General features: G+C 51.4%; 1 protein-coding gene across 1 annotated transcript in view; it reads left to right on the plus strand.

The window, feature by feature from the left end:
- arhgef16 (Rho guanine nucleotide exchange factor (GEF) 16) overlaps nt 1-11,230 on the plus strand; it is a 64,899-nt gene extending 53,669 nt beyond the window's left edge. The window contains 6 exon segments of the mRNA XM_055659699.1: nt 1,289-1,381; nt 1,701-1,855; nt 2,624-2,821; nt 5,831-5,895; nt 7,796-7,897; nt 8,628-11,230. Of these exon segments, the coding sequence (XP_055515674.1) occupies nt 1,289-1,381; nt 1,701-1,855; nt 2,624-2,821; nt 5,831-5,895; nt 7,796-7,897; nt 8,628-8,767 (753 nt within the window). The 3' untranslated portion in view covers nt 8,768-11,230.
- Nucleotides 11,231-12,885: the final 1,655 nt, after the last annotated feature.

Consider the following 12,885-nt stretch of genomic DNA (forward strand, 5'->3'; position numbering starts at 1 on the left):
TAGGAATAACTGTGCATAGTTCCTTGAAGGTAGAATCTCATGTAGATAGGGTGGTAAAGAAAGCTTTTGGTGTGCTGTAATTGTTATATGGTTATATGGTAACCACAGAGGCATGAGGGGGGAACTGGCTAAAGTTGATTGGAAGACGACCCGAGCAGCAATGAAGGTGGAACAGCAATGGTGGGAGTTTCTGGGAGTAATTTGGAAGAAGCAGGATGTTTTCATCACAAAGAGGAAGAAGCCTACTAATGGGAGAATGAGGTGACCATGGCTGACAAAGGAAGTCAAAGACAGCATAAAAGTAAAAGAGTGGGCAAGTAATATTGCAAAGATTAGCAGGAAGCGAGAGGATTCGGAAGCTTTCAAAACCAACAGAAGGCAACTAAAAAGCAATAAGAAAACGATGAAATATGGAAGTAAGCTAACCAATAATATAAAAATGGATACCGAATGTTTATACAGATATATAATTAGTTGAAAAGGGGCAAGAGTGGACATTGGACCGCTGAAAAATGAATTTTGTTATTCCCAACGCTGGGTTGGGAATAACAAAATTGCAGATGAATTTGATGTTTTTACATCAGTTTTCACAACGGGAGATGGTGGAGTGACTATTACTAAGGAAAATATGCTTTAAAAGCTGAAAGGTCTGAAGGTGGATAGGTCACCTGGCCCGGACATACTATACCCCAGGGTACTGAAAGAGGAAGCTGTACAGATTGTTGAGGCATTAGTAGTGGTCATACAAGATCATACAAACGTACAAACTGTCAGGCAGCCCCAGTGTAGAAATGTCAGGCCTTTGTTGTTCTGATCCAGTTGAGAGATACACCACGGAAACAGGCCCTTCGGCCCACTGAGCCCGCGCTGACCAGCGATTCACGAAAATTACCACTACCATACACACACTAGAGACAATTTTTTTACATTTTATACCAAGCTAATTACCTACAAACCTGTGCGTGTTTAGAGTGTGGGAGGAAACCGGAGCACCTGGAGAAAACCCACACAGGTCACAGGGAGAACGTACAAACTCCATACAGACAGCACCCGTACTCAGGATCGAACCTGAGTCTGTGGCGCTGTAAAGCAGCAACTCTACCGCTGCGCCACCGTGACACCCCAGCATCTCTACACTGTGAGGAAATGGGGGGCGGGGGGGGGGGGTCTTTGGGGGGGGGGGGGTCTACAGATGCTGCTACGTTGCACTGCTCTTGCCTGCGGTTATTGTTGCGGAGTGGCGGGATCCTGGAGCCCACTAACCCCTCACCCTCCCGTCCCCTTGCAGCTGGTGAAGTCGTGCAACGAAGGGGCTCACAAGATGGAGAGGACGGAGCAGATGTTCACCATCCAGACACAGCTGGAGTTTGGCAAGATCAAGGTGTGGTGGCCAGACCCGTGTAGGCAGCACGGTTCAACCCCTCCCACCCCCTCGCCCGTCCCCTCATCCCCTCATCCCTCGCCCACCCTCAGCCTTGCCTCGCCCTCAATCACTCCACCCCCTCACCCCTCCCTCTATCCCCCTCGCCCCCCCCCCCCTATCTATCACCTACAACACCCCCCTTCCCCCCCCTCCCCTCAACCATCCCCACAGCTCGGGCCATGCCCCCCCCCCCCCCCCCCCCGCTTGCCCCCCCCTCCATCCCACCGTGATGGGCCTCCACTCCCCCCGGCGCTGACGGGACCCCCGTGTGTTTCAGGGCTTCCCGCTGATCTCCACCTCGCGCTGGCTGCAGAAGCGCGGCGAGCTCCTCACCTTTGCGGAAGAGTCCGGCATCTTCAGTAAAGTGTTTGGGAAACAAACCAGTTTCCTGTTCCTCTTCAACGACGTGCTGATCATCACCAGGAAACGCAGGTAGCTGCCTCTGGGAGACCCCCCCCCCCTTCTCCTGGTGTTGGGGGGTGGGAGGGGGAACTCTCCCCATGTCAGTGTGCGAGGTAGTGGCCACAGAACCTCGGCCCCCTCCCTCCCATTGAAGGGGTGTGTGGGGGGGAGTGGGGTGGGTGGGCACTGGACCTGCGCCCCCAATTCCTCCATCCTCCCTTAGTGCCAAGGCTGTGTGGGAAGGGTGCAATGCAGCACATCCTCCCCCCTCCCCCCAGTACTGGCCACTAGACCAGGGAGTATAGTCACCGGGCCCCCACCACAACCCTGCCCCGTCGCCCCCTCCCCCCACCTCCCAGACAATGAACCCACAAACCCACACGTGTTATACATGTGTGTGTGATCCATCGTGCCTGGAGAAACCCGCGTGGTCACAGGGAGAGCGTGTAATCTCCGCACCTGAACCCACGGTCTAGATTGAGCCCAGGTCTCTCGTACAGAGAGGCAGCCAGCAGCTCTACCTGCTGCACCACTGTGCTGCTCCCTGCTTCAGAGATGAGGCCATGTTGGATCCTCCAACCCCGCTCTGACAGTGCCCTCTACACCTCACCCACCCAGCCCCTCCCACAGGGCAGGCAGTTAAGGGTGATGTGGCTAGGGTCTGGTCGCCCGGGGGAGTAATGCTGGGCCCGTGGGGGGGGGGGGTGGGGGGGGGAGTAAGACTGGCCTGGTGCTGGGCTGGTGCGTGGGTGTGGGTGAGGGAGAGACCCAGGCTGACATTCTCTTCCCCTGCGGCAGTGAGGAGAGTTACACAGTGCAGGACTATGCCACTTTGGACCAGCTTGAGGTGGAGGCCCTGGAGAACAACGACTCGCCCCACTCCCCTCCCGGCAAGGGCACCGGGGGCAGCACCCCCTCCAACCACCTCTTCAAGATCACCATGAAGAAGAACAATGCCGGGGAACTGGAGCACATGGTCTTTGGCTCACAGTCGCTGTGAGTATGTAGGGGTCAGAGGGAGCCGTGTACCCCAACCCCCACTCCCCAGCCGTGTTCAACAGTAAACCCCACTCCTGCCCAACCACCGCCCTCCATCCCTCCCACTGGACCAACTCCTGCTGGAGTTCTTGGTGGAAGTTAATAACAGGACATGCAGAGGGGATCTGTAGATGTTGTCAGGTTGCTGGGGGAGATGCGAGCCCACGGTATTGAAGGGAAGATACTAGCACGGATAGTGGGTTGGCTGGATGGCAGAAGGCAAAGAATTGCAATAAAAGGCACTTTTTCTGGTTGGCTGTCGGTGACTAGTGGAGTTCCACACGGCTCGGTGCTGAGACCGATACTCTTCACGTAGTATGTTAAGGATTTGGATGAGGGGATTGAAGGCTTTCTTTGCAGATGATACGAAGATAGGTGGAGGGGCAGGGAGTATAGAGGAAGCAAGGACTCAGCAGAAGGTCTTGGACAGGTTAGGAGAGTGGGCAGAGAAGTGGCAGATGGAATTCAGTACAGCAAAGTGCGGGCTCATGCATTTTGGTAATAAGAATGAAGGCGTAGATTCTTTTCTAAATGGAGTGAGAATCCAGAAATCGGAGGTGCAAAGGGACTTGGGAATGCTGGTGCAAGATTCCCAAAAAATTAATCTGCAAGTTGAATCGGTAGCAAGGAAGGCAAATGCAATGCTAGCATTTACATCAAGAGGACTGGAATACACAAACAGAGATGTAATGCCGAGGCTCTCTATAAGGCGCTGGTCAGGCTGTATTTGGAGTACTGTGAGCAAATTTGGGCCCCATATCCGAGGAAGGATGTGCTGGCTCTGGAGAGGGTCCAGAGGACGTTTACAAGAATGATTGCAGGAATGAGTGGGTTAACATATGATGAGCGTTTGACAACACTGGGCCTGCACTCGCTGGAGTTTAGGTTGAGGGGGGACCTCATTGAAACTTACAGAAAGGCAGAGAGTGGATGTGGAAATGATGTTTCCACTGTTGGGAGAGTCTGGGACCAGAGGGCATCACCTCAGAATGGATCATTCCCTGCCTTAAAAATATCCATTGGCGAGGCCTCCACAGCTGTCTGAGCACACTCTGTCACTGAGTGTCTGTGGTCCTCCCAGCTAAAGACTTCCAGAGATACATCTTCCTGAGTAAAAGACCTTCCTCTTGGCACAGTCCCAAGTGGCTGCTCCGTTGCCTGGGGAACGATCCCTTGTTTTGGACTCCAGCTGCTGGAAACAATGTCTTGGCTCATGACAACGTTTCACTGAGTTATTCTAACCAGGAGATACACGCACATTCTCTTCAGTGTCCTTGTTTAGATTAGTTTACCAATGTCAGATGCACTCAGGTACAGCACAAAGCTTATTGTTGAGTACTTTCCAGTCGGCAAAAAGACAAGACATGATTACAATCGAGCTGTCCACGGTATACAGATACAGGTTGAAGGGAATAACAGTTCATGCCAGATGTAGTGCAAGTGCAGGAGAATTCTCTGTGCACCTTACGATACGTGGGTGCTATCTCAACAGTGATCTGTACCCTGTCTACGGTCCCTGCAATAAAAGCCAACGTTCCAGTTTAGAGACACAGCTGGGAAACAGGCCCTTCAACCCAGCGAGTCTGTGCTGGCCCCAATACATAGAAACATAGAAACATAGAAAATAGGTGCAGGAGTAGGCCATTCAGCCCTTCGAGCCTGCACCGCTATTCAATATGACCATGGCTGATCATCCAACTCAGTATCCTGTACCTACCTTCTCTCCATACCCCCTGACCTCTTTAGCCACAAGGGCCACATCTAACTCCCTCTTAAAGATAGCCAATGAACTGGCCTCAACTACCTTCTGTGGCAGTGAATTCCAGAGATTCACCACTCTCTGTGTGAAAAATGTTTTCCTCATCTCGGTCCTAAACGATTTCCCCTTTATCCTTAAACTGTGACCCCTTGTTCTGGACTTCCCCAACATCGGGAACAATCTTCCTGCATCTAGCCTGTCCAACCACTTAAGAATTTTGTACGTTTCTATAAGATCCCCCCTCAATCTTCTATATTCTAGTGAGTACAAGCCGAGTCTATCCGGTCTTTCTTCATATGAAAGTCCTGAAATCCCAGGAATCAGTCTGGTGAACCTTCTCTGTACTCCCTCTATGGCAAGAATGTCTTTCCTCAGATTAGGAGACCAAAACTGTACACAATACTCAAGGTGTGACCTCACCAAGACCCTGTACAACTGCAGTAGAACCTCCCTGCTCCTATACTCAAATCCTTTTGCTGTGAATGCTAACATACCATTCGCTTTCTTCACTGCCTGCTGCACCTGCATGCCTACTTTCGATGACTGGTGTACCATGACACCCAGGTCTCGTTGTATCTCCCCCTTTCCTAATCGACCACCATTCAGATAATAGTCTACTTTCCTGTTTTTGCCACCAAAGTGGATAACCTCACACTAACACTATGCTACACTCTTGGGACAATGTACCATTTTTACCAAAGCTAAAATTAGCCTACAGACCTGCACGTCTTTGGAATGTGGGTGGAAACCAGAGAAAACCCAAGTGTTCACATAGAGAACGTGCAAACTCCTTACAGACAGCACCCGTAACCAGGATTGAACCCGGCCAGGTCTCTGGCGCTGTGAGGCAGCAACTCCACCGCTGAAACATGTTGGAAATGCTCAGCAGGTCAGGCAGCCTGTATGAGGGAGAAACAGCAGTGACACAGATCACCATCAATTGCTCGCAGCCAGATAATCCATGGGAAGGGAATGAGTTATAGATGTGGAGGTTCAGGGGGGCTGGGGATTGTGGTCAGATGATGCCATCGTCTGGTTATCAGAAGCATTGCGGGCGCGCTGGGTGTCGGGGTTGGGGAGAGTCTCGCTGTGTGTGTGGGTGGGAACGGCATCGTATGTCAGCAGAGTTGGTCACACCCGTGTGGTGTGTATGCGTGTTCCTTGGCGTGTGGAGATTAGCAAGCTCCCCCACTCTGTTTCCATGACAGGAGTGACCGAGCTCGGTGGATCGATGCCCTCCTGAAGAAGGATGATGACCGCATCAGTAAAGAAGGTGAGTGATCAACCTGATATAGAAACATGGAAACATGGAAAATAGATGCAGGAGTAGGCCATTCGGCCCTTCCAACCAGCACCACCATTCAATATGATCACGGCTGATCATCTAAAATCAGTACCCCGTTCCTGCTTTTTCCCCATATCCCTTGATTCTGTTAGCCCAAGGAGCTAAATCTAACTTTCTCTTGAAAACATCCAGTGAATTGGCCACTGCCTTCTGTGGCAGAGAATACCACAGATTCACAACTCCCTGGGTGAAGAAGTTTTTCCTCATCTGGCTGTTGGCTCCCCCAACCGGGTTGATGTAGCAGCCCAGGCCGCGGCTTCAGAGATTGACAGATTCCTGATTAATACATGGGTCGGGTTATGGGGAGAAGGCAGAAGAATGGGGGGAATGAGAGGGAAAGTTGGATCAGCCATGATGGAGTAGGACTTAATGCGCTGAATGACATGAACTTATGAACTTGCAGCGCGGCCAGAATAAAGGTCCTGCCTTGTTCCAGCGCCGCCTGCTGCCTCTGATGTTCATCCCCTGCTCTCTAATCCTTGGCTGCAACATTCCCCTCCCAATCACACAGCATCCTTCCTCCTGTCTCTCTGCATTCTGCGTCGGTGACACAGTTGGTGGAGTTGCTGCCTTGGAGCACCAGAGACCCCGAATTCCACTCCATCGCTACTTCCCCAAACCCACCAGGCTATTAAACCCGGCTCGGACAAAACCCTGAACATTAATAACCCATTATCTGTTATTTGCACTTTACCAGTTTATTTATTCATGTGTTTTGTAGTCAATGCCTACTATGTTCTGTTGTGCTGAAGCAAAGCAAGAATTTCATTGTCCTATCAGGGACACATGACAATGAACTCACTTGAACTTGACCGCGGGTCATGTCTGTGTGGAGTTCCCACGTTCTCCCTGTGACTGCACGATTTCCCTCCAGGTGCTCCGGTTTCCTCCCACATCCCAAAGACATGCGAGTTTGTAGGTTAATAGGTGTGGGGAGTGGGATAACATAGAACCCGTGTGAACGGGCGATCGCTGGTCGGCGTGGACCCAGCGTTTCCATGCAGGATCTATAAACTTAAACTAAACTTTGGTCCAAGCCAACGCTGCACTGACGTTTGTTGTTTTTTAAAACTTTTTTTTTTTTTAATTTGATTATTATTATTATTAATTTTTAAATTATGATTATTATTTCCAACGCGGCATTGTTGGAGGCTCTCACAGGAGAGTCAAGTACACAATGATGGCCATGTGAAAGCAGAAGTCAAGAGTCACGGTGATTACCTACAGTGTGAACATTGAGATATTAATCATTCACTGACGATGCTGATGTGTACTTTGCCTGACCTTTGGGCCATTGTGTTGTGGGCAGAAACTCCTGCTGCCTGATGCCTGATGCCAGGCCCAAAGGTGGTGGCACAGCGCTGCAAACACTATACTGGGGAATCTCTTTGACCCACTGGCAGGAAGCTCACAGTGACAGGCAGAACTGGCACCCACCCTCTCTGTGGGTGGAGGCAGTCCCATGGGAGGGTGCGGATGGTCCGGTGGGAGGGACAGGATAGTCAGGAGGGGGAGAGTGAGGAGGGTGATTGGGATGGGAGAGAGGACTTTAGGAAGGCGGGAGGGGATGGTAGGAAGGGGGGAGGCGTGCATTCTACGGTGTCACTGTTGTCGTAGGGCTGCTCTGTGGGCATTTAGTTGGGTTTAGGAGCTGTGTGTGTGTGACGGTATATGGACAAGAAAGGAATGGAGGGTTATGGTCTGAGTGCAGGTAGATGGGACTAGGGGAGAATAAGTATTCGGCACGGACAAGAAGGGCCGAGATGGCCTGTTTCCGTGCTGTAATTGTTATATGGTGATGTGATGGTTTCCTCTTCTCCTTGTCTAGGCCTCCAGCAGGTGGAGATCGTCAAGGCACACCTCGCCAAGCAGCCCGACGAGCTGTCGCTGCAGCAGGCTGACGTGGTAGTCATTCTGCAGAAAGTGGACGGTAGGTCCTGTTGCTAGCTGGAGTCCCCTCACCCCAGTGACCTGTCCCACCTTCATGCTCCGCTCACTGAGCTGTGGTGGAACATCTATCTGGGGATGGGCAGAGTAACGTCATCAGACAGCAATGGCTGCTTGGCTTTGCATTGTGGGCTTAATGGCGCAGCGGTAGAGTTGCTGCCTCACAGCGGCAGAGACCCAGGTTCGATCCTGGCTATGGGTGCTGTCTGTACCGAGTTTGTACTTTCTCCCTGTGACATGCATGGGTTTTCTCCAGGTCATAAGTGGTAGGAGCAGAATTAGGCCATCAATTCTACTCCCCCATTGGCTTTGGTGAAAATTGCAAATTATCCCTAGTATGTGTAGGAAAGTGTTAGTGTACAGGGATCTTTGGGTGGCGCAGAGTCGATGGGCCAAAGGGCCTGTTTCTGTGCTGTATCTCTAAACTAAACTAGACTGCGATGGTGCGGTTGTGTGGGGGCAGTGGTGGGGAGGGGGTCGGGTGAGGGCTCCAGACAAGAGCAGGAGTGTTTGGTCTCGGAGATGCCCTGCAGTCAAACAGCTGATTATGATTGAAGTTACTTAGTGAGGGTGTTGTGTCTTTGGATGCCCCAAATAATCACTTGTGCTACTTGGGGGAATTCTCGCCACCCCCCATCAGTGCTGGTCTCTTGTTTAAATACCCGTGGGGCCCAGCCTGCACCGGTAACAGGATCTCTCCTTCCTTCTCATAGGCTGGTACCACGGAGAGCGGATCCGTGATTGGGAGAGAGGCTGGTTTCCCGAGTCCTGTGCCAAGGAAATAACCAATCACATTGCGGTGCGACGGAATGTCCAGCGAATGGAGAGGCTGCGGATCGAGACTGATGTGTAGCCGCCCTCTGACCCCGGCCCACCTCCAGCCCCAGACCCTGCCCCACCACCCCAGCCTGGCATGGGTCCCTCTATACCCAGCCCTGGGACCCCATGGCATTGACCCCCCCCTCCACGGCCTGGCACTGGGTCCCTCTATACCCAGCCCTGGGACCCCATGGCATTAACCCCACCCCCTAGCCTGGCATGGGTGCCTCTAGACCCGGGGTATCATGGCTTGCCCTAGTTCCGGGCTATACCCTGCACTTGAGGCATCAGCAGGCCATGCCCATTGCCCCACCATCATGCATTGGCTGGTGGACCACCCAGTATCATTCCCATCCACTCCCTCTGCTGCCCGGGATGACTGAGGAAGGGGGTCTCAGCCAATATTTCTGCTTGTTCAAGGGGATGGATGTGTGCAGTGTTGTGTCCAGCCGACATGTCCAGCAGAGGCAGCAGCCGGCTTCATGTTTCCCACAAGTGCCCCGTGACAGTGACTGGAAGTGTTGGGTTTTCCCATCGACAAGATCACCCGCTCGGCAACATTTCCACTCACGCACTTTCACTAAAGTAATTAGCAATTGTATTTTAAACTCAGGGTCTGTGTGAATTATTGGGAGGGGTTGGGTTTTGGGTTTTAATCTCAGTGATGTTGATTGAGGACAGCCTCGCTTTACTGGGTTATATTGTCATGAATGTTTCACGCCCATTGTGGGTGCGATTAGTGTAAATTGTGGAAAGCATGTGTAACCTGCGATGAGCCTGGGGAGTGGTGGCGTTTTATGGTGTAGAAGCAAGTCCAGGGTTTAAGGCCATTTCCTCTTGTCAGTGGGGGCACCTTGTCCAGCGAGAAGTTGCACAAAAGCAGTTTCCTAAACTGACCTTAAAATGATTGAGAACGAGAATGAGAGCACATGAGTGCAGGTGGATGAGCAAGTGCCAGGGCTGGCGAGAAGATATGAGTAAGGAGGGAGAGAGAGAGAGAGGGGTGATGGGCATAGTGGCGGTGGGGTGAAGTGAGAGTGGAGGAACAATGTTCATTCTCCTGGGCTCCATCACTGGGGAGAAACCAACCAGCGAAATGGTTCCAGTTGCCAGGACTTGCCACTCTCCTCTCCCTGATGTGAATAGGAAGCCCGTGATCCATCACAGAATCCCCAGACTCGGGGACCTTGGACTCCATTATCTTGACCAGGATTGGAGTGGAGATAGATTATTCATTCCAAAGCCAGGCGCTGGCAGTCTGAAACATAATCAGAAAGTTCTGGAAAATTCTCAACTGGTCCGACGGCATCCATGGAGAGAGGAGCAGAGTTAATGTTGTGGGTTGATGAGTCACGGACCTGAGATGCTGACTCCGCTACTCCGCCCACCCCCCCCACTAATGTGGTGCCTAGACCGGGTGAGGCGGCCGATCTTGCCCTCATTTGGACTTCCATGGCCGATCGGCGGGTTGAATTTGCCGCCTGCGGCTGGGGCTCTGGAACTCTGGCCTGGCCAGAGCTGGCAAATCCGTTCCCATACCCGACTTCTGAGGCCAACTTTACGGGCTGGTGTCTCGGCACCCTGACAGCCCAGGCGGATCGATCCAAAACCATTGGACTCCACTCAGAGGCCGTCACCTCTGTTGGTCCGGCAAAGGCTCTGGAGCCAAGGACACCAGATAATCAGGGGTGGGCCTGGATATTGTTCCCCCACAGCTGGAGCTTGTGTGGTGTCAGTGGGTGCAGGGGCTCACACCCACCCCACCTCACTCACACTAGTGCAAGAGCACCCACTCCCACCCGCTCACTCACACGTACCAACAACGCCACACAGGTGTGCAGGCAGGTACCACACAGGTGTGCAGGCAGGTACCACAGGTGTGCAGGCAGGTACCATGCTCGCCTCTCGCTCATTAAATGTAACCGATTTGGAGAAGGGGAAACAGGACGAAGAGAAGGAGGAAGAGGGAGAGTATTGGCCAGTATCCCACACCTCCACGCCACCTCCCTGCCAACCAGCTGTGTGCCTGAGTCACCGAGACCTTTGTCTGCTGGCTCGTGGTGGTGGCCAGGGCAGGCCAGGCATTCATTAGGGGCAGGGGAAATGTGAACCTTCTCCACTCTCCAATGGCAACCACTGAATCAGTATCCCTGCGCAGTGTGACTGTTCCAGTTCAACCACTCCAAGCTGCTCAACGGGACGACTTGGGCATTAGGGGAGATTGTGCTTCACTTTTGACTGTTTCATTTACCTGGCATCTTTCTGAACCCGACTCTAAAGACGAGAGTGATATGAGGTGCAGCTTCCTCCCTGGGTTGTGATCCCATGAGACTGACCTGCTGCCCTACTCCTGAACCTTGTTGAGATTATTGACCTGTAACTCCACTCCTTCTGCCTTTTCGCTGCATTGGAATCTGCCAAATGTTCATTAATTAAATGTCACAGATTCTGGACGATTTACAGTTTTTAAATAATGTATAAAACCATTTTGACCTGATGTGACTTGTTGGTTTTCTGAAGCCGTGCCTCTCTTGCTGTGGGACTGATGAAGGGTCGGGCCAAAAGAGGGCAGATCCATGGTTAGTCTTTCATTCAACACTGCCCTCTGTGACTCCTGTCAAGATCCTATAGCTGGAGCATCACCAACATTGCTGGCTGGAGTTGGTGCCTCACAGCACCAGAGACCCGGGTTCGATCCTGACCACGGGTGCTGTCTGTACGGAGTCTGTACATTCTCCCCGTGACCTGCTTGGGTATTCTCTGGGTAGTGCCTGTTTCCTCCCTCACTCCAAAGACATACAGGTTTGAGGGGCCGCTGTGGCTTGGGATAAATGTAAATTGTCCCTAGTGTGTGTAGGATAGTGTGTGTTGGCCTGTTTCCATGCTGTATCTCAAACTAAACTATTTCCTGCCCATGCACCTCTGTGCCATCGCCGCCTGGTTGGTGCTCACACTCTTTCTCAGGCCCTGCTCTATTGGAAGGGTCCATCAGGGGGAGGCAGGGGAGCTTTGCAATTAGTGAGACCTTTAACCTCCATCTAGAGATGAAAGGGTTGAATTGTCATATGTACTGACAACCAAACAATGACATTCTTCCTTGCTGCAGCAGAACAGGTCTCCAAACACCTTACAAATAGTGTGAAATTAAAAAATAATCAATAAATTAATAACCATATAACCATATAACAATTACAGCACGGAAATAGGCCATCTCGACCCTTCTGGTCCGTGCCGAACACATAATCTACCCTAGTCCCATATACCTGCGCTCAGACCATAACCCTCCATTCCCTTCCCAACCATATAACTAGCCAATTTATTTTTAAATGATAATAACGAACCTGCCTCCACCACCATCACTAGCAGATTCCACACAGCTACGACTCTCTGAGTAATAAGTTACATGACACCCCAAACTTCATCCCTTAATCTCTCATGTGCTGCCCCTTGAACAGGTCTCCCTACTCTCAGTGGGAAAAGCTTTTCCACGTCAACTCTGTCTATCCCTCTCATCATTTTAAAAACCTCTATCAAGTCCCCCCTTAATAACTCCCCTAATCAACCTTTCTCTGTAACTTAGTTGCTGAAACCCAGCAACATTCTAGTAAATCTCCTCTGTTCTCTATTTTGTTGACATCCTTCCTATAATTACCACCAAAATTGTACACCATACTCCATGGCCTCACCAATGCCTTGTACAATTTTAACATTACATCCCAACTCCAATACTAGTGCACAGCCTGGTTCTGATTTCAACCACAGCCAGTCCATAGTTCATAGATAAGTCACAAAATGCTGGAGTAAAGGGGCTGTCCCACCGAGGCGACCTGATCCGCGAGTTCTGGCGAATTTGCCCTCGACTCATACTCGCAGCATGGTCGACACGAGGTCCTAGGAGGTCTTTGTAACTCTCCTTCATACTCGAGAGTAGTCCCCATGTACTCGAGGCCTCAGCTAGGTCATGGTGTATTGTTCAACATGTTGAAAAATGCCCGCGAGTACAAAAAGGTCGCAATGGAAAAAATCGCTACTTTTTTTACTTGATGGTTTAGTCGAAGTAGGTCGTGGTAGGTCGGCATGTTAGTCGTAGGTAATCGAAGGTAGTCGAAGATAGTCTTCATCATAGTCGAAGGGAGGTCGAAGGAGATCGTC

Source organism: Leucoraja erinacea, chromosome 30 (genome assembly GCF_028641065.1).
Source record: "Leucoraja erinacea ecotype New England chromosome 30, Leri_hhj_1, whole genome shotgun sequence".
NCBI lineage: Eukaryota > Metazoa > Chordata > Chondrichthyes > Rajiformes > Rajidae > Leucoraja > Leucoraja erinaceus.